The sequence below is a fragment of the Dendrobium catenatum genome, unplaced genomic scaffold (genome assembly GCF_001605985.2).
Source record: "Dendrobium catenatum unplaced genomic scaffold, ASM160598v2 fragScaff_scaffold_116, whole genome shotgun sequence".
Taxonomy (NCBI): domain Eukaryota; kingdom Viridiplantae; phylum Streptophyta; class Magnoliopsida; order Asparagales; family Orchidaceae; genus Dendrobium; species Dendrobium catenatum.
This window is the reverse complement of record NW_021318578.1, coordinates 132,802-155,775: the sequence shown is the minus strand read 5'-3', so window position 1 is coordinate 155,775 and position 22,974 is coordinate 132,802. Positions and strand designations below refer to the sequence as shown.

Below are 22,974 nucleotides of genomic sequence, written 5' to 3'. Positions count from 1 at the left end.
CCATCCATACTACTCTATAAATTTTAATATTTCATTTATTATATTTATATTTAATTTATAGGTGCTATATATTAAATATTAAATTTTGGGGGATTTACATACATATCACTTTATTTCGTGCTATTTATATATCTAACATATTAAACTTTAATATTACATGACTATCATACATAGAATAAATATGAGTGGATGAAATGAAATATTAAAGTTTATAGGGTGGTATGTATGATAAGAATGAAATATATGAGTGATAGTAATTTTGTATGTATTATATGTATGTAAATCTCTTAATTTTTTAATATATATAAAGAAAAAAAAAGCCTCAATTATTGAAGGAAGGGTGTTAATATATTCATTTAAAAATAAATTTAATAAATAAAAAAATCATTTTAAAATTAGCTTGGCAATGTCATGGAAGTTCAACACGTCTCCTTCACCACGCAAACTTGAAGAAAAAAAAAAAATCGACTGGAATTCGCAGGAAGACCGAGCATCTCTCTCTCTCTCTCTCTCTTCTTATGAGCCTCACAAATTGAGAAAAGGCTCCTCCTTTTTTGAATTCTCCTGCTCCTCATTTGAGCCATTTTGGGATCCATTTCGCAAGCTCGAGCTCTTTCTATAGCTTTTTTTTTTTGGAATGGATCTCTGACCGGAGGAAGAAGAAGATCACTTGTAGGAGCATTTCTGGGTATTGGGCTAATTAGAAGCGGAGGGGAGATGGAGAGTTATCTAAATGAGAACTTTGGCGGCGTGCTGCCAAAAAATTCGTCGGAGGATGCGCTGCAGAGGTGGCGGAAGGTATGCGGCGTCGTTAAGAACCCTAAGCGCCGGTTCCGATTCACAGCCAATCTTTCGAAGCGATGGGAGGCTGCGGCGATGAAGCGCTCGAATCAGGTATGATTTTGTGCTATCGCTCTAAAGTTTTGAACTTTTCGTAAGGGGGACGGAAATGCTGGAGAGAATTGGAAACATTTGCTAAAAATAATCATTGAAACCTCCATTTGAGTGGCGAGCTGTATATTGTCATCACCATGGTTAGTTTTTTCACAATTATTTTGGAAAATTCTATATGGATCCTCGTCCTCAATTAATTGTGTGTTATATGAGCTGTTAATCCTCTTCACCAAAATGCAGCACCATGCAGTAATATTTTATTATTGCAACATAGTTGTTCAGTTCCAAACTGTTTTAAGCCGATTACTGTGATGTAGCACTGCTAGGGCTTTAGGGCATCTCCAACCGAAAATCCCATTTTCACTCCAAAATGCAGTTAAGCTAAAAAAATGTTGTGATTCATCTCCAATCAAATTCTATTTTGCGTGGTAACCGTCTTTCTCATCTTTCGCGCTTTTCTTCCGCAAATCCGGTAGAGACAAAAAAAAAAAAAAAAAGCGCAGGTGAACAGTGTAACGCCAATATTGGCGTCGCATTGTTCACCCGCTACCAAATAGCGGAAGTTTTATCGTTCGGCTGGAGCTCGCGAGCGACGTCATTCATGCATTTGAAATTTGATTGGAGAAGGCCTTAGTAGAGTCAAATATTTCATGGATTGAATTTAGCTTGACCGTAGGAAAAGTTATTCATGTTTGCCTGAAGCTTGAGCTGAGCTTTCACACATGTCGTTGTACTTTTTTTTGTGGGGAAATTAGGGGCAGCGCCCAAATACACACAACACATACGCTAGATTTGAACTCAAGACCTCTAAGTTGGGAGCCAAACTCCAAACCAACAAATCAAGGAGAGTTGTGTTGACTTTGTACTTGTTTAGATTTTTATAACTGAATTTGTCTCATACTTAATTTGCCAAAATTAAGAGAACGAGTGCTTAAAAAATTTAACAAGCAACCTAAAAAGTTAAATGAATTAGAATATAATTTTAAAAGTCTAAATGAACAAACAATTTATTTAAAATGAAATTAGTATCTAACTATTTGACAACAATTAAATAAGATAATAACTGACAAATAGACTTTCTTGCAATCATACAACATTAAAGAGTACCAGCAAAATTGTTCACTGGAATAGAATATAAGCGGGATCTGCATCAAATAAATACTCAAGTTCACTAAAAATGAATTAAATAATTTGAAAAAAAAAACTAGAAATACAAAAAATAAACACAATTAATTACTTGGATAAGATGCATTCTCATAGAAACAAGCTTTTGCCAACTCCTCAAAATAGTTGCATTGTTTGATCCCATAGAAGTCAAGATGATTTATTACAACTAAGAAAGTCAACAATGAATCATATGCTTCAAAGTCATTAAAAGAGGACTCAATTGAAAGATGACCTTCTTATTCATATATAACTTGCAATTATAATGCTTGCATTGTACATGTTCAACACCAATTCTCAATTATACCATAGAAAAGTGTTTCTCCAAATTTCTTTTTTTTTCTTCCTCTAAAATTTGTTATCTTAATTATTATCATTAACAACTTGTATGACTCCTCATTCAACAATATTTATAGTCATATTTACTATAAGATCTACTTGAGTATCAATCATAGTTTGACTTAAGAAAGAGTCAACATTAGAATCTATATTTACTTGATACAATCATGAGTTAGAGGTTTGAACCATCAAAATCTTGAGAAAAGGTGTTAGACATACGGCATACCTAACATTCAATAACATTCAATTGTAAGATTTATGTTATGATATTACTATGACATTTAAACTAGATACCAAATTCATGTTAATATATATATATATATATATATATAAAGAACTAATGATATTTTCGCCAAGTGAATATAAGAGGTTGATTTTTGAATCTTGTAAAATATATTATTCTTAATGTTTTGTGAAATATTGGTTTTCTTCCTATAGCTAAAAGGCTAGAAATTTTCCTTGCAAAATATATAAAAGAACTATCTTATTATGCATTGTGAACGAAAGAAAGAGCATAATAAGATAGTTTTTTTACTTTGAATTGAGGACTAATGTTTTAGAGATAAAGATGGAGAGAAAAGCATGTAGATTAATGTATATGACATTAAATAGAAATGATAATAGGTTTGGACATCCTTCAAGCCTCTTGCCCTCTCACCTTTGATTCCCATGTTGGTGCACTCTAATTCTCACACTAGAGTTGGGAGAAGATTTATCTATAAGGCATTTCACTTGTGAGAACCATCCATTTCACTAAAGTTAAATCCCAGTCAAAAGGATGATGAGCCAACCTAAGAAAAAGATGCTAGTTGAAACTGTAGAGATCATTGTATCTAGTCTTATCCTAACTATTTGGGGTCAATTTTATGATTTATGATGCAGTACATCTTCAAACCATCACTAGAAACTTGAAAGATATGGTCATGAAGTATAGTTCATATATACTTAGGATATCATGTCATTCATGAGATCTAATTTCTCTTTATTTCTTATGTTGTTTACTTTTTGACCCTTACGGGTTATGTTCATTAAGTCCTATTGAGTTTATGATATATTTATTATACCATTATCATGTATTTGCTAGTGTATGAAGCCATTTGGATCCCCTCTCATTTAAGTCATTAAGACCTTGGAGCCTTACAAAACACCTGAAAACCCTTTCAATGCCTCTTCAAATTTCACAAAGGTATGATACCCTCTTTCCTATATATGATCAGCCACCCCTTCATGACTCGAGGGTTTCACTTGTTATCACTATATATAATCCCGCTCTTGTTATGTATGAATCTATGTTGTCAACGAATGAAGTTTAGGTATTTGGCTATTCGCTTCCACTTTATATTTTACTATCTTTGTGTCCTGACCACGTAAGAGGACTTTTTGTGTGAGAGTATACAAGCCCTTTGGGGACTTCCAAGGAAGAAAGGATGCCAATGCAATGAAGGACTGTTTGTGAAGGTCCCCTTCAATTATCCTCACTCCGCCTCTAGCTTCCACCATGGTTAGTCTAGTCTTAGATAATTAATATTTATTTAGTATTATATGGTTAAAAGTCTTAATTTGGCTAACATAATCTCTTTCATTATCACACTCATCCCAAATTAAAACAATAATTGTTGATTGAATCCATTATATAACTTTTCTAATAAATTTAAGTGAAATCTTTGGTTCTCTATGCAAAAGTTCTCATCTATCCTACAACATATTTCCATTACATATTGGTTAGGCTTTTTTCATTTTACATTTTGTATTAGAGCAAAATTCCTTGAGAAGTTCTAAATGTATTAAACTACATTTGCAAATTAGATTATGCTATTAGGTTCATTTCTATTAACTTAGCATCTCATTATTAGAACCAAGTAAAAAGTCTAAATCACCACTTCATTTGTTTACTCACTCATCTAATTATGTTTTCAATTTTATTAAATTTTAATATCAATCAATAGACAAATATTTGTTTGCTTCAAATTTTTGTATTTTATATCTTCTATGACATATATCAGTATTTTTGTTTTATCTTTATTGTTTTGACCCAAATTTAGTAGTCAATTTTGATTAGTTCAATGAGCTCCTCTACTTTTCTATTGACCAAATTTTTTTTGATTTATCTAGGCCTTCAAAAATACTAAAGCTTGAGAGCATTTAAAAATTTTCTGATTAAAATGTAATTGTCTTGACTACTTGAAATAGATATTCATATCAAGCTAAAAAATCATAAAGATGAAGATGAAATCACTCATTTATGAGGATCTCACCCTCTTACTCCAACAAACCTCTCATGAGTTGAATGCTAGGTTTGAAAATAAAGAGAATCAAATAGGTGGAAATCATGAACCTAACTTTGCATCTAAACACCCATCTAAAGAAGGTGAAGGTAATCTTGTTGATCCTAAACCTTCTATTCTTCCTAGCCCCATAGCCATCGTGTTGATCCATTCCCTATGGATTGCTATCATGGTGTTGTGGATGTTTTACGACATTCCTATGAACTTTAACATTATGAGGAGCCACCATTTGGAGTGGATCATTCCTGTGCCATCTAGAGGCATGAAATCAAGACTACAATAAGGACATCGCTTGGAGAGTTAAGAACCTAACGCTCGAGGTGGGTTAAGAATGTTATCAAGTCGAGTCAAACTCAAGTTGACCCTGACTCAAGCTTGAGCTCGATAATCAAGCTCGAGCTTATCTCAATTAAACCCAATTTAAACTTGAGTTTGACTCGATAACTCGAGATTGATTAATAACTCAACTCGGTTAGTCTTTAATGGTATGACTTAAGTAGATGAATGCATAAACTTCTTGAAAGAAGATAAACTAGAATTTTAATGTCTTTTCCCCAAAATATTTGTAAGGAGATAGTTGAATGATTTATTAAGTCAAGTTGAGCTGGAACTCGAACTCATACATCATGCAAGCTTTAATATATGTTTGAACTCAAGCTTGTGGCTTGTAAAATCAGTTCATGGGTTGACTCGACTCAAATACATTCCAACAGTGTGCCACTATGACGAGGCCATGATGTCAATGAAGCATTGAATGGGATTCTCCTTGTGGTTGGTTATTCATTATGTCTTGACTACTCATTCAGACAAAAGTAGGGAACACAATGCCCTATTTCTAGAATGTCAATTTGATTTGGCAAGTCGGGTTTGGGTATGATATAAAGTTGACCAGTCTTGAATATGCTTGATTCAAACTCTACTTGTTTATTATATGAATCAAAATGTATGACCCAATCTTAACTTGGTCTAGACCCACATTACCCGAACTCAACTAGTTTAACCCATTTACTATATGGTCATTGTATTTTTTAGGATCATATTGATGTTTAAAAAAATGAAATCTAGAATCGAGGCATTTTGCCTTAATAAGTCAAGGTGAATCCTTAAGGTATTTGCCTCAAACAAAATAATATACAAAATTATAAATAACTCATAAAAATGACAAAATATGCAATAAAATATTAATATAATTACTTGTTTCAAAGTAAATGTTATTATAATATATAAGTTTGAAACTATATTCAAATTAAATACTCACTTAAAACTTATACGCCATGAGGATCGTTATCCACGACAACCTCATTCTCACTTTGATGTTCTTAAAAAAATTCTTGTATGTTGTATTTTTATCATCCTTGGAGGCTTTCACACCCCATCCCAATCCTTCTCGCTCACATCGAAGAAATCAAGAGTCGCACCCTATCCTTGTCCTGCTCACTCTAGGATCTGTTGTTTGCTAGTCGCATGGTTGTGTGGGTGGGATATTGGTATAATAAGTTATTTAATATAACCCTAAAAATATTCAATAACTCTTTGAGTGAGGTGCCGCCGTGCCGCTTCAACGAGCATTATGCTTCAAGGTGTACGCATTATATAAGAAAGACACAAGCTATAATGGAACTAGTGTGGCTTAATAGTTGTAAAAGATCAAACATCGCACATACAATGGGAGTTGTTAGTATACAACAACAACAACATCAAGCCTTTGTCCCACTGCGTGTGGTCGGCTACATGAATCATTTTTCTCCATTGTGTTCTATTAAAAGTCAAATTCTCGTTTAAATCTAATGGGAGTTGTTAGTATATATATGTTAAATCCATGAAAGAAATATTGGGAGGACGTAAAGTGGATCCTATATCTGAAAGGCACAATTATTCAATCATTTTAATTTAAAAGAGTTAACTTAAAACTATAGAAATATGTTGATGTGAATTTAGGAGGAAATTTGATTCATGAAAAAAATACTATTGGGTATATCTACTCCTCATGTGGTATTAGTATTAGTTTAGAATCCTAGTTAATGAAGATAGTTGCATTATCAACAGCTGAAGTTAAATATGTAGCTATCACCTTAGATGCTTTGATTAAAAAGTTTTGTAGAGGAACTCAACCAATTATAAGCTGATATTTCTCCACTTTGTGATAGTCAATGTTCCTTTAACATGCCAAAAAATGATGCCTTCCATGTCTGAAAAAGCATGTTAAACTTAAGTACTACTTTGTACACATCTTGCTCGAAGAATAAGTTTTATTGCTTACTAAAATCAAAGGAACAAAAACTTTTGTCGATATGCTAATGAAAATAGTACGCACTAAAATGTGGAGGTTTATCAAAGCCTAAGCTGACCTCTATGAATGATGATGCAGATGTGCCATGTAAAGAGGTGTTAAGTTATGGAAATAATTTTTTTTAGCTAGATCATACAAGTTTTCTACCTAGCTTCCTCAATCTATATAATGGTACCTACCATCATCTGCTTTATACATTCAAACTTACTACCTACCACCTCTAAGCTCTATATATGAAGATTCATCTATTATATTGAAACATCTATAGCCACAAGTAAATAGGAAGAAGAGGAGAGAAAGGGAAGTATAACTTAAGCATACAACCTTAGTAAAGAGAAGCTCTTGCAGTTGAAAAGAGAAGGGAGAAAGAAGCTATTGTAGCCGAGAAGAGAAGATGGTAACAGCATTAGTATGAACATCTTCATCTCCACCTTTGGCCCCCATTTTTATGTTAGGTGGCTTGGATACTACATAGTTATTGTCACAGAAAAAGTTGTATCTCTATATCTTTTATTATATGAATGAAAATAAATCTTTGATGCACTCTTCTTTTAATCCTTAGTGGAATATTTTATCTATATGAAACTATAGACGTAAGTGAATATCACTGAAACATGTAAACTTATTTCTTGTGATTTTGATCTTTGATGTGTTCATTCTTCATCATCATTTAATTTATTCAATATTTTATCCTAACATTTACAACATCTCAAATTGCTCTTCGTTGCACTACAAGATCACAAATTATGCATTAATCTACCAAAATGTGAATTTTCTATCAAAAAAGTACATTTCTTGGGTTGCTTCACTGACATCAAAGGCATACGCGCCGATCCAAAGAAGGTTGATGCCATTAGATCCTGGTTGAATACCACTTCCATGACAGCTGCTCACAAATTTCATGGGATTGCAAATTTTTATGGTTATTTTGTTCAAAACTTTAGTCACATCATAGCTCTAATTACCGATTGCTTGAAGCACAAACAATTCTGATGAAAAAAATGATGCCATTAATGAGCATCTTTGCTCCACCCCAATTTTGGCCATTATATTTTGATAAACCCTTCTAGGTTGAGGCAGCTGCATCAACTATTAGCATCGACACAGTACCACCCAAGATTAAAAATTAATGAAATTTTCAATGAGACACTTAGTAGCACACGACAAAAATGGTCCACTATGAACAAGAGCTATATACATTAATAAGGAACTCAAGCTGTTGAAACGTTATTTTCTTTACTAAGAATTTGCATTTTTTATTGACCATCAACTCTCTTGTTCCAGAATTCTTGGAAGAAACTCAATTGAATGCTTATGTCAGGTCCTTTTCTTCAAAGATTCAGTTCCATTGTCAAGCAAAAAGGAATAATTAATAAGCATGAGAAAATTATCAAAATAGTCCCTTGACTTTTTATGAAAGACCCCTAACTATATTCAATATTGCAGATATCTATGCTTATGACTCATCCGATGTTCGTGTTCATGCTTCAAAGGCACACAGCTCATCCATAATATCTTGCCCATTTCCAATATTATGATTTTCTTTTTGTTTACTTCTTATTAGTTTATTGAAGTTTAATTATTTTAAGTATTGTTGATTGGTTTATCTTCTCCCCTGCTTGTGGTTTTTTACACCAAAATATCCATAAAGATAAGCTTTGGCAATTGGCATTCCTTGCTGGTGCTAGGAGTGTGACATTTTATTGTAAGACTTCAACTTAATGCGATATTGCGCATCGTTAAGGATGAGGCTAATTAAAATTAAATCTAATTTCTCTAATGTGGCCTTATGCGTAAATTAAAATATAAAATAAGTCAAATAATAGATAAAAATCATTTGCTTGAGAAGTATATGTAGTTTGATTTCTTTCTTGATCATTACACACTTAGGAAAAAAATGATGAATTTTTGTCTTTCTAGTCAATAACAGATGCCAAGCTGAGTTGTAATAACTTCATTTAGCTAATTATTTACTTCACATTATATTTGTCTTATACACAATTCTTACCAAACCCCCCTTCCATCTGTTTCACTATCTGTTTGATTTGGCTTCATAATGATTATAAATTCTTGCGGCGATGGATAAATTTCTATATGTCCAATTCTGCCAAATAAATATTTGAAGTTGATCTTTCCATTTAGTCTTTGAAGCATGAACACGAACACACAATAACATGGCATGGACATGACATTACTACAAAAAGTAGGTAACACCATGCTATGGACACAATGCTATATTTTATAAATTATTAATATAAAAATATTAATTCTACTATTTTTTTATTAAAAGAATCACGAAATAAAGAATAACTCCGTACAATCAAAGTGATAAATCAGTTGCACTTCCATAAACTAAAATAAAATAAGTAAAACTACTTCAACAACATTTTATTCACTACCTTGCTACTACAAGAAGTCTATGAGAGTTGCAATGGCTAAACATGGGGGAAGTTGAAAAGAGTTGCTAGGCAAAGATGCCTGTCTAGGGCATGGAATTGTTTGGTCTTGGAAGAAGCAACGAAAATGGGGGAGGATAGGACAGGGCATGATGCTTTAGAAATATGGGAGTTATTTATGTCTGCACAGTTTTATTTCCTGCTTTTTTATGTGTTATGCATGTCCTGCCGCATCCAGGAAGTTTCGGAATTCAATTTTGCACTTAATAAAATTTACACAATTTTGAAAGTGTCGGATTCATGTTGGTGTTTTTTGCATGTCCAAGTTCAACATATATTTGATATGGGCATAAAAGACATTTAGAAGTGTCGGAGCATAAAAGACATTTAGAAGTGTCGGAGCATCAAAGCTTTTAGCTAGCTGTGTTACCAAAATCCATTCCTACTCATTGGTACCATACAGAAGATTTATATCAATATTTTAACCTTTTAACGTGCCATGTCACCTTGGGCCTAGTGCATCTGGGTGACATGGTGCGTCCGGATTCGTCTCTGGACAGTCCGGACACTGTACGTAATAATCTCTCCTTTTAAAGTGCCCTGCAACTGATACTGATTTCTTCTTGTGTTTTACAGGAGAAACTGCGAGTGGCTGTATTAGTTTCAAAAGCTGCACTTCATTTTATACATGGTGACCTCCAACTTCATCCACATTAATTGCTTCTTTTTGCTCCTGGTATTGGTTTTTTGAATATCTTATGGACATGAACATTCTTGAATGTTTTAGGCCTCACATTATCGAGTGACTACACTGTGCCTGATGATGTCAAAGCAGCAGGTTTTCAGATTTGTGCTGATGAATTGGGTTCCATAGTTGAAGGCCATGCCATCAAGAAGTTAAAAATGCATGGTGGGGTGGATGGTCTAGCAAATAAACTGTCAACATCCGCAACTAACGGCCTTACCACTTCTGAGGAAAGATTGAAGATCAGGCAAGAGATTTATGGAATAAATAAGTTTACTGAAAGTGAAGCAAGGAGTTTTTTTGTATACGTTTGGGAAGCACTTCAAGACATGACACTTATGATTCTTGGCGCCTGTGCCTTTGTTTCTCTGATTGTTGGTATTCTTACAGAAGGATGGCCAAAAGGTGCGCATGATGGCCTTGGAATTGTTGCAAGTATCTTGTTAGTTGTCTTTGTTACTGCTACAAGTGATTACAGGCAATCTTTACAGTTCAAGGACTTGGATAAGGAGAAAAAGAAAATAACCATACAAGTCACACGAAATGGATTTCGACAGAAAATGTCAATCTATGACCTTCTTCCTGGTGATATCGTCCATTTAGCAATAGGAGATCAAGTCCCTGCAGATGGGCTTTTCCTTTCTGGTTTTTCATTATTAATTGATGAGTCAAGTTTAACAGGGGAGAGTGAACCTGCTGCCGTAACTGCAGAAAATCCTTTTCTCCTGTCAGGAACTAAGGTTCAGGATGGATCATGTAAAATGTTGGTAACAACTGTTGGCATGAGAACTCAATGGGGTAAGTTGATGGCCACACTTAGTGAAGGAGGAGACGATGAAACTCCTTTACAGGTTAAGCTGAATGGAGTTGCCTCAATCATTGGGAAGATTGGTTTATTCTTTGCAGTTGTGACTTTTGCAGTGATGGCACAATCCCTTATCTGGCATAAGTATAATGCTGGGACATTACTCAGCTGGACTGGTGATGATGCATTGCAGTTGTTAGAATATTTTGCCATTGCAGTTACCATTGTAGTTGTTGCAGTTCCAGAAGGACTTCCCCTAGCTGTGACCTTGAGTCTTGCCTTTGCCATGAAGAAAATGATGAATGATAAAGCATTGGTCCGCCATCTTGCAGCCTGCGAAACTATGGGCTCGGCTACGACGATCTGCAGTGACAAGACAGGAACCTTGACAACCAATCACATGACTGTGGTGAAAGCTTGCATCTGTGGAAATATCAGTGAATTATCTAATCCAAGTGATGCTTCTAGTATCTTCTCTCAGCTTCCACAAAAGGTGTCTAATATCCTTATGCAGTCCATATTTAATAATACTGGAGGAGAAATCGTAACCAACCAACAAAGAAAGATAGAAATACTAGGAACACCAACTGAGACTGCTATATTGGAATTTGGCTTATCTCTAGGCGGTGATTTTATAGCAGAGCGTGAAGCAGTTAAGCTTATTAAAGTTGAACCTTTCAATTCAGCGAAAAAGAGAATGGGAGTAGTGATTCAACTTCCTCAAGGGGGATACAGAGCCCACTGTAAAGGTGCCTCTGAAATAGTTCTGGCTTCATGTGACAAGGTTTTAGATGCTGCAGGTAATGTTGTTCCCCTTGATGATGCAACAGCCAATCATCTCAGGGATACAATTGAAAGTTTTGCTAAAGAAGCTCTGAGGACACTTTGCCTAGCCTATATGGAGGTTGAAGATGATTTCTCAGCTAATCAACAAATCCCTTCTGATGGGTACACATGTATTGGAATTGTAGGCATTAAGGATCCTGTCAGACCCGGTGTCAAGGAGTCGGTGGCTGTTTGTCGATCCGCTGGAATTGCAGTGAGAATGGTTACCGGAGATAACATTAATACAGCAAAGGCTATTGCCCGAGAATGTGGTATTCTTACAGATGATGGCATAGCTATAGAGGGTCCAGAGTTTAGGGAAAAAAGTCTAGAACAAATGATGGAATTAATTCCAAGGATACAGGTCTCCTAGCTTTTAGATATTGTTTTACTGTTGCAATTGTGCATATAACTGGTTAGCGATTCTGAGCTGAATCTCTCTATTTAATAGGTGATGGCTAGATCTTCACCACTGGACAAACATACACTTGTGAGGCACCTGCGTACTTTGTTCAGTGAGGTCGTTGCTGTGACTGGTGATGGCACAAATGATGCTCCAGCGCTTCATGAGGCAGATATTGGACTTGCAATGGGAATTGCAGGAACTGAGGTGATGTTTCTTAGTTCTTGCGTATGGCACTTTTTTTCCATTGAAAATTATTAACTTGAAAGTTTTAGGGGTTTTAATTCACCTCAGTTCTACATACTCAGTGTTGAGATTAGTTGATAAATTGTCGTATATACTATTTAGCTTTGATTTGTATCTGCACACTTCTTTAATCTATCACTTAATTGTAATATATGAAGCAAGAGGACAGGGGTATGGTTATTGGATTAGTATGGGCATCATTTTGTTTTTCATTTTCGTGGTTATCATTTTTTATGTTTTATTAGTTTACTTTTTTAGCTTTTATACATGTATGCATCATTGCACATCATTATTTTAGATGACTTTGACTTTATTAGGGATTATTTGTTCTTGGAAAGACAATTTGGTTGGGACTGGTGGTGGATGACTTGGACTTTAATAGGGATTATTTGTTCTTGGAAAGGCAATTTGGTTGGGACTTGGGACTTGTGGTGGAAGGAATTTATTGCATTTTTGGTAACTAGGGAGATTGGAGTTATGTTAGAGTATCATGCTTTTTTATGTCTCATTGAAAATTTTAAATTTTGAAGAATCTTGAATGTAGGCCTCAATATGTTGTTCATTTCTTGGAGTGAGTTCAACAAAGCATCAACATTAGGAGCAACTCAACATTTCACTACACGTCTGTGTAGGAGGCTAATAAGGTATTTGAAACTTTAGTAGGGTGAAGGAGCCTTAGTTTTAACAGTGGAAAATGATATTTGGTAAGACCTAAGTCGATGACATGAAAGTACATGCAAAGCGTCCTTAATGTGAATTTTCAATGATATGTTCAAGTTTAAGTGATGGAAGCAAAGTTGAAATTTAGAGTTGTTGTTGCAACTGTTAGAGAAAATTTCTAATCAAGCATGGATAGAATACTCCAAGATTTCAGTTTACTTGTCCAGTTATAGTTATTATTACTATTTATGCTTAATAATAAGACTCATGTAAGTCACCATTCCCTAGGCTTACGTAGAAGATTGGTTTTTATTTCATAGTGGGAACTTGAAGTCCTCAAACCCCTGCTCTATGAAATGCTTCAATTGGGAGTTCCTCATGAGAAAGAATTTTTGTTTTTATTGCATCCTTCTGTTATAATTTTGGTTATGCGTTTTTTTAGCCCATTGGTGGCAGTAGCACAGCCATTAAAAGGCTGTTGTCCATTTATAAAATTGGTGGCAGTAGCTCAATAGTTTTTTCCTTATTTCTGCAAACCTTATCAACAAGCTCTAGTAGGTGTGCTCTGGGATCCTCATTTTCAAACAACGACAACAACAATATCAAGCCCTTGTCCCACTATATGGGGTCGGCTATATGAATCTTTTTTCTCCGTTGTGTCACGTTAAAAGTCAAATTCTCATTTAAATCTAATAAATAAAGATCATTTTCAACTAGAAGAAAAATAATGATTGATTATTAATCCTTGTTGGAGTTGCAAGTCAATAATAAAGTAGCAGCAAATATTTTATTTTTAGATATTTAGCCAACTTTGACTAATTTAAATAATTTTTTACTAAATTTTTCATGTATCTACGGCAGGTAGCAAAGGAGAGTGCAGATGTAATTATTCTTGATGATAATTTCTCGACAATTGTGACAGTTGGCAAATGGGGACGTTCTGTTTACATAAACATTCAAAAGTTTGTACAGTTTCAGCTGACAGTGAATGTGGTTGCTTTAATTGTTAACTTCTCCTCTGCTTGCCTTACTGGTAAACAATTTTAAGATTTTCTATTTACCAAATCCTTCCTTGCCACAAATATCCTTCACTAGCTTTAAAAAAAAAAATTGAATCTCATGTCAGGAACTGCTCCACTGACTGCTGTGCAGTTGCTGTGGGTGAACATGATCATGGATACATTGGGAGCTCTTGCACTTGCCACTGAACCTCCCAATGACGAGTTAATGAAAAGGATGCCCGTTGGCAGGAAAGGGAATTTCATCAGCAATGTGATGTGGAGAAATATCTTCGGACAATCTTTTTATCAGTTTTTTATAATATGGTATCTCCAGACGGGAGGGAAACAACTCTTCAGGCTCGAAGGCGCTGGTTCTGAAGTCACCTTGAATACGCTTATCTTCAATACGTTTGTGTTCTGCCAGGTAAGTTCCACTGATGCTTTTCTTGCTAGGTCTTTTTTTCTTCTTTAAATAAAGAGCAAACTGGAGATAGTTCTCTCATGTTTTGCTTAGGTTTGGATAGATTTTTTTTGGTCTAAAACGGCCAACTAGGTCCTTGCAAAGCAACTAGCATTTTCATTGAGTGTTGTGCTAAAACTCATCTTTTTTTTTTCAAATCTAGACAAAATAAGATCCCTTCATTTTAAGAAAGGAAAAAAGCTCAAAATAGTTGAGAAACTAAGGCTTCGTTTGGGACGACTTTCTTTATGCTTCTTAAAACATCTTTCTAGTACAAAATTAAAATTTTTTATGCTAGAAAGCTGATTTAAGAAGCAGAAAGAAAGCCGTCCCAAAGAAAGCCTAAATTGGGTCATATTTCCCTAATTTAATTCCTTGATTTTATAAAATTGATCCCAAATATTCCCTTAGGACTAAATTGGTATCACTTATGTGTAGTCAGGAAATTAAATTCTGATCAATTTTTTATGCTAATTTCCTTCGATTTCTACCTAAGAGACTATTTTGGACTAATTTTATATGGCTGAGGGGCTAAATTTGAGAAATTTTATTATGTGTAAGATTCAATTTCAATTGCTTTTTATTATTAATTATTGTAAAAATATATATTTAAGGTGTAAATAAAAATAATTACTAAATTAGAATTTAAGTGATCACATAGAAAATTTAGTATGATCTTAAGAAAAAAATTTCAATAAAATTATGATGACTATTTAACACCTTATGAGATTTTATTAAAAATTGCAGAATTTGAGAAAATATTTTCTTTATTTTGTTTTAAAAAATTTATTGAAAAATATGAGTTTCTACCAAAAATATCAATAGGTTGACAACATAAATTTTGTCGAAAGGTATGCTCATTGTGTAATAATTTTTTTATAATTCTTATTATGTTAATGTGATTTGTAAAAGAAGCGTAAAAAGTATTATGAATACTTAAAGTGAATAATTAAATAAAAAAAAGACTAAAAACTTGAAATAGTTCCTCAACTATTGATAAATGCTCAAATTAGTCTCAAGAGTTTTTTATTGCCTTAATTTTGCCCCTTAACTGTTTAAAACTGTCCAATTTGGTCGTTAGGTCAAATTTGTCGTTTAAATTAATGGTAAAAGCTAGAGAGCTTCGCTTCTTTCTAGGCATTTAAGCAAAATTACCTGTTACATGCTCGCTCGCCTTTCCTCTATAAGCCCTGGAGACCGAATTGTGCGAGGGAGAAGCTGCGAACAAGGCGATGTTAGTGAGTCAGGGCGACATGAGCGAGTAGGCCGCAAACAAGATGCGCTGCAACGTGCTTCAATTCTCATTCCAGATTCATGTGCGGCTACGAGACAGACGATGCACCTCTAGCGAGACACCCTACACTCTGCGGGGCTGTTTGGATACAGTAAGAAAGATGGCTACCTTCACAACGAGCAAGCTCCCGTCGTTACTTCTGATCCTACAAAAGAACAACGAGGAGATGTTACTTTGGATCCAACAAGAAGGAATGTCGTCGAAGGAGGTGAAGAAGTTATTTTAGTGACTCGTTCAAAATTCTACCCCTCATGCAAGCAGACAAAGTCGAAGACCAACGAACAGCTGGAGAAGAGGAAATGATATTCAAGTGAAATGTATCGTTCTAAAACTTCAAGTAAATTCATCTACACTTTTTAACCGTTTATCAAGGGCGATAACTTTAGGAATAATATCAGCTCACAAAAAGTCAATATCTTGTCATGTGTATCACTATATTCACTCTCAAATGATCTCTTGCTAATAAGGATGTCATGTGTTCTTTAATTGATATTTTGTCATTAAATGACACGACATATACATGATTATAATTAAGGCTTTATGATTGAGTGATTTAGTTATAAAATGCCACCATTAAATTATAGTCATGATGAAAGCCTATAAATTACCCAATTATTTAAAAACCCTTGAGCTGTAAATCATATGATATACTCGATAGTGCACAAAATCCTCTGTTAGTAAATGTTGACTTAAATTTGTCATCTTAGATAAGCATCCACCCACAACCGGCAATATTATGTTGGAGGTTTGAAAGAAGCAATCCATAGTTGTTTACAATGATTTTCTGTCAGAATGAGTTGACTACCTTCTTTAATTAACTAGATCATGGTTCATGATTATCCCGTACAACATAATCTTTGGATCTTTATCGTCTTCTTCATCATTCTCCCACCATCCATTTTAAATTTAAGATAATAAATTTTTAAATCTGAAATCAAATTGCTACTTATATGCTAATCATTTAACTTCCAATGACTAGCCTTAATCAAAAGTTTTCTCTTGTCACTAAGATGAGTAATTAACTATAGGAGCTTGAGTCTATAGGAAACCTAGAATTAGAAAAATGAGAGTGAAATATATGGATAGTGGATAATGCCTTATATGTAATCAAATCTATCTTTTAAAAATATCGCCCATGGCCATAACTATAAAATTCTTTAAAAGGAGCATAACGCAAATTTTTTAAGCCGACATGAAGATTTGAAGGGGAAGATTCAATGTTTCCAAAATCTACACTTACACATACTCATGAGGTCCGAAGTTTTTTATATGGCGCTCAGGTCTTTCAAAGTCAATCTATTAGGGGAGTGGTGCTGCAGGTGTACTTGGGAGAAATGTTTTTACTTGGGAAATGAACTAAAGAATAAAAACTAAAAATTAATACACATAAACTGCATTCCTAACGAACACCTATTTTCAGATTGCATCAGTATCCTTATATCCTACGACTATCAAAACAATCAGCATTCTCGAAGAACTTATATTCTGCTAACTATCTAGCTCCATTTTGACTATTTTCCATGCAACTTAGCATTAGAATTTTTAGCTTGCTTGATAAATTTCCAATACGAAAAAGAGCATCCTTGATTATGCTTGGCTCGATAAGAGATTGTTACTTACAAATTCGAATATATACTATTAAAATCCATAAGAAAAACATCTAAGTTTCATAGATAGAATATATGTTAAGTTTCATGACTTTTTAATGGCTGTTGACATCTATACTAATTCCACGATTGGAGCGAGCAAGGGAGCCTAGTTTGATTAAGATGCATATATGCATATAATGTGCTAAAAGCACTTCAATGTCTACAAAAAATCTGGAGAAAGCCCTGAAATTAGCTTCCCAGGATTTTGTTTCAAACAAAGTGCAAGAGCTGCCAAGTTAAGTCAACAAGGCCCACAAAAAGTAAACTCTTATTTCCTCTTATGGTTTTCACTCACTTTCATATCTATTACTATTTTGGTGTTGTTAGGGCAACTCCAATGGAACGGAAAACACTTGTTTGCCGTTCTTGCTTTGCTCCAACCGACCGCCATTTGATCGCGGATGAACAGTGCGACGCCAATATTGGCGTGGCTCTGTTCATATGCGCCATTCTTTTATCTCTGCCAAATTTTGGGAAAAAGGCGCGAATGAAGAGAACGACAATTTACGGGGTAAAATGACGTTCCATTGGAGATAAATCACGTCTTTTTTTAGTTTCAGTGCATTTTGGAGTGAAAAATGAGATTTTCGGTTGGAGATGCCCTTAGTCCATGACTTACGGGATCATACACAACCCTACTACGTCTGCCGATGGAGATGAAGCTGATCACGCCAAGCTTGCATGTTTTTCTTTATCACTATTCAGTCTAGAGGTTTTCTAGTCTAGCTGTCAAGCACATCACTTATGTTTATCTTTCATGTTTAGGAGGCACAGGACAGTCTTAAGGCATGCTACATCATACCTAACTTTGGCTTTATTTGGGAATGCTTTCTTGCTGTTTTTTAAAACAGCTTTTTTGTTAAAAAATTAAAAATTTCGTACTAAAAAGTTGCTTCAAGAAGCAATAAGAAAGTTGTCCCAAACAAAAACTTATGAACAACATGGTTATTAAAAAGTGCTTTTATGAACAGTAGAATCAAGTTTATTTCGTGAAAAACAAAAAATCACGATTCATCCTAATATGGACAGGGTTGGAGTGGCTTATTTGCTTTACTATCGTTAAATTTGAGTCTATCTACAATTTGCGCTCAACAATGTAAGTTGTTAGAAGATAGATCATAGATTTCCATTCAGTACAATCTTATTACTTGCTACATAAGTAATCAAGATTGCTATTTATGAGCTCCATGGTGTTCATGAATAGCAAAGAAATAATGGATGCCAGCTAGTTATGTTGGTAAAGGCCTTTAGAAGTAGTTGTCAAAAGCCTTGATTCAATTCTCCATTGCATCAGGAAATCTCCATATTTTCGGTAGACAAAAATAAAAGCTTAACAAAGAAAGGTTGCAAAGTATTTTTAATTGGAAGACCCAAACCCCACTAAGTTTTTTAACATGCTAAATTTTGGTGAAGCCTCTCATTCTTTTCCTTGTTATGTTCTCTGTTTTGGCATCATTACAATCAAGGGAAAAAGAATAAGTGCAGCCAATTGTCTGATTATTCCTAGGCTTCGCTTGGGATTGTTTTCTTACTGCTTTCTACAACGGCTTTCTAATACAAAAATTTATAATTCAAAAAATTTTGTACTAAAAAGTTGCTTTAGAAAGCAATAAAAGAATTGTCTCAAACGAAACCTTAATAAATCTTTTTGCGTAGCTTATCCAACTAAGCTCTAATTTACGAGAAATTATTTTGTGCGAACGCCGAATGCTGTCCATAGACCAACCAGAATGCGTCACCCTACTCTTTACCCGGCTCAGTACTGCTCGGTACCGCGGCTCGATACTGCTGATGTGGTACATTCTGGTTGGTCTCCGGACGGTAAACTGTGTTCAGCGCCCGCACAGAATAATTTCTCCTAATTTACAACTCATAAATTTGGCAAACACCTCTTTCCCTGACATTCCACATTCTTTTACAGTTGTTCAATGAAATAAGCTCGAGAGAGATGGAGAAGGTCGATGTCTTCAAGGGCATTCTCGACAACTATGTCTTTGTTGGTGTCCTATCCACCACCGTCATCCTCCAAATCATCATCGTCCAATTTCTTGGGGATTTTGCTAATACCACACCATTGACATTCTCACAATGGTTCTTTACTGTATTCATTGGGTTCCTCAGCATGCCCATTGCTGCAGCTATCAAGAAGATTCCTGTTGGGTCAAAATAAGAGAATTTGAGGCAAAAATGGTGCTATAAATGCCAACTTTCAAACATTTGAAAGCCTAAATTTAAAAGATCTGGCTCCATGTTCTTTTTAGTTGCAGCATGGAAAGGAAAGCAATCTCTGCTGTGTTTTTAGTAGCTTTTATGGCCTTTTAACCATTTGAACTTAACAGTACTGCTGAAGGGATCTGAGAACAGCTGCAGAGATGCTGTAAAATGTCTTTAGTTATTTGTTTGAAAGTCTCTGATATTTTCCTTCGAACCACATTCTATTACTTTTCTGCAGTGGATTTCTGTATTTGTATTATTTAGGCTTGGAAATGTGTTAATTTATTACATTTGACTTAGTGATTGTTTCTTATCTAAATATAATGGAGCTTTGAATATAAATTGGTGTAAACTTTATCCTTTGATTGTTTGTATGTGATCAATATAGGCTTCGTTTTTTATGTGATCAATATAGGCTTTGTTTGTATGTATTATTTAGGCTTAGAAAGCTTAACATGTTCAAAGAAATGCATTCTCCGACTTTACTTGAGCCTCTCTACCATCAAAGAGTACTTTGGCAAGGACAGGAATCTCGTACTGATATAGCCTCTCCCATTCAGCGTTCTAAGAAATATCCCTTACCTGGAGCTGGACGGAGTGGAGAGAGTGCGACCAACCCAAGGAGAGCACGGCTTAAAACTTTTTTTTTTTAAGGCCTTCACAGAGACATCGGCACCGGAAAAACCGGCAAAGGCGACGCAGGGAGGCCGTTGGGCCGGCCTGCAACGGATGAGGTTAATAGCAAATGCCATCGACTGGAGGGATGCCGTCACTCTTAAAGCCACCATAATTTGGGAGTTAGGGGTTGAAGAGTTGAATCATTTTTTCACTTCAGAATTAAAAGAGAAGCCAGAAGGACAGGGAAGAAGAAATGCTAGGGTATACTTGAAGACTTATGTCCGCCTAAAGGATAAGAAGAGTCGAAGAGGAGAAGTTGAAAGGAAGAACTATTTTGGTATGAAATATGCGAAGGGGTCGGGAGGAGAATCCGAGAGGAGGAGAAGTTAATGTTAGTTTAGATGAATAGAAGCCCAATATTGAAAATCGATGAGAAGCCCGAATGTCATCGAAGTCGAAAGGTTCACTGAGTGAAAAAACGTTTAAGAAGTTGAAAGCACTGAAATAAACTTGCAAGTAAATGCCGAGAAGTACAAACATTGAAGAAGTTTAGGAGATGTAAATATTTGGAGAGAGAAACCTATCAGAGGAGAAGACGGTGAGAGGAGGCACCTAGGTAAGCCGAAGAGATGGAAGAAGGAAGAGGCGAAGGAGATATTGATATGGTAGATTTAGATCAAATATTATTAATAAGATGAATTAAATAAGTGAAATGGATGAGAAATTAAAACACCAAAAAGATTTAGAATTAATTTATAAGCATTTAATTCTATAAGTATTATTTTTTGATTTATTAATTATTTATAATATATGGATGGTCAAGATAATTTAAAAAAAAATTAAATGGATGGTCAAAATTTGCTAGGGGTGGAAACTCAAGCGCTTTTTATAATAGTAGTATAGATTTTTCAGGGTCATTAATTATCAGAATGCATAAGAGTTTCTGAGTTTGTATCCATTGTCTAGTTAGTTTACTTACATTGTATAAGTAGTAAATGAAGATCAGAGGAAGGAAGTTGATCTGACGGCCGGTAGCTCGTTAGGACTGTTATCGGCTGGCAGATGAAAATGATTTTAAACTTGATGTCTTATTTTATGGTTTAATTTTTTATTGATTACTGATATTAACTCTTTAGGCTTAATGTGCTAAAATAAATTTTTAACATTTAAAATAATGTCTGTTCAGACAGTGGACATGTTAATAATATATTTTATAGCAGTCTTATTTACACTTTAATGCACTTTAAAAGTGCACTAAATGCATTTTAAGTGCATTTTTAAAAATACACTAAGTGCATTTAAAAAGCGCACTAAGTGCATTTTTAAAGTGCATTAAAGTGCACTAAGTGCATTTAAAAAATGCACTAAGTGATTTTAAAAAGTGTACTAAGTGCATTTTTAAAGCGCATTAAAATGCGCTAAGTGCATTTAAAAAATGTATTAAGTGCATTTTTAAAAGTGCATTAAGTGCATTTTTAAAAGTGTACTAAGTGCATTTAAAAATTGCACTAAGTGCATTTTTAAAGTGCATTTAAAAAGTGTACCAAGTGCATTTAATTTTTAAATGCTCTAAGTGCACTTTTAATGTGCAAGTAAGGCAACCAGAAAATATATTATCTTAAGATTTGTTAAATAATCCAAATGATTATCTAAAAAGAGGGCATGTTAATCAAGTGTAAGCTTTCAAATAAAAAAATATATTAAGCATCCATACAAATTAATTAATAAATAAAATAAAAGATTTTTTACTTTATCATCTAACATTTATATTCTTCTTGAACTTTATGCTTCTTGTTCCTTAATTTTAACTCATTCTTAATATCCTCCATTAAAATTTATATAAAATATAAAAATATCAAAATCTGTTAAATTTCTTGCAATGTAATGACATTTAAGAAAATGATAGAAGAAATAATATTATGTAATTCAATTTTAAGATTATTAACATGTCCACTACCTGCATCAGACATTATTTTAGATATTAAAATTTTTTTAGCACATTTAGTCTAAAGAGTTAATATCAGTAATGAATAAAAAATTTAAACTATAAAATAAGATATTAAGTTTAAAATCATTTTTATCTGCCAGCCGACAACAGTCCTAATGAGTTACTGGCCGTCAGATCAAGTTTACCCAACTCTTTTCTTGAAGAAGCGCAATAATGGATCCGACATTGGTGTATATTGCCCGACACATTTTTCAAAAGATAGATACCATGCGAGTGAGATGAATAATCTTGAAACCACCATAATCACATAATATATTTAGAAAGATGATGTCATTAACTTGATACCAATCGAAGATGATGCAAATCAACATCATATTTTTTTCGATTGAATATTTTCTCATACAAATTTATATATCAAATATGTTGAATTTGTATGAATGAATATTGATATGAAACATATATATGCATAATAGATAAATGTTTAATGCTAATAAGTATTAAATCTTAGAATTTGATTAAATTCAATAAAAAATAATTGCTTACCAATTCAAGTAAAAATATGGCATTAACATTTTCACTCTCAGCACAAGTTTGAAGAAATCCTAAATAGCTTTGTTTGTTTTGTCAATACACGTTCCAATCTTCTACATTCATAATTTTTTTTATATTTTTTATGAACATTATGCATAAAGTTTCTTACATCTATATAAAATCAGTACTATTATATGAGATTATCTT

The 22,974-nt window shown here is 34.1% G+C and overlaps 1 protein-coding gene across 2 annotated transcripts; it reads left to right on the top strand.

The window, feature by feature from the left end:
* Nucleotides 1-439: 439 nt before the first annotated feature.
* On the top strand, nt 440-20,008 carry LOC110095739 (calcium-transporting ATPase 10, plasma membrane-type-like). 2 transcript variants are annotated; one of them, XM_020821394.2, is made up of 8 exons: nt 440-894; nt 10,005-10,059; nt 10,156-12,107; nt 12,195-12,353; nt 13,914-14,085; nt 14,179-14,477; nt 18,486-18,552; nt 19,378-19,520. In XM_020821394.2, the coding sequence occupies exons 1-8, from the start codon at nt 718-720 to the stop codon at nt 19,386-19,388; spliced, it is 2,892 nt and encodes a 963-aa protein (XP_020677053.2). In that variant the 5' UTR covers nt 440-717; the 3' UTR covers nt 19,389-19,520. The 2 variants fall into 2 exon arrangements, with proteins under 2 accessions (XP_020677053.2, XP_020677052.1); XM_020821393.2 differs by lacking the exon at nt 18,486-18,552 and having other exon boundaries at nt 442-894; nt 19,378-20,008.
* The last annotated feature ends 2,966 nt before the right edge of the window (nt 20,009-22,974 follow it).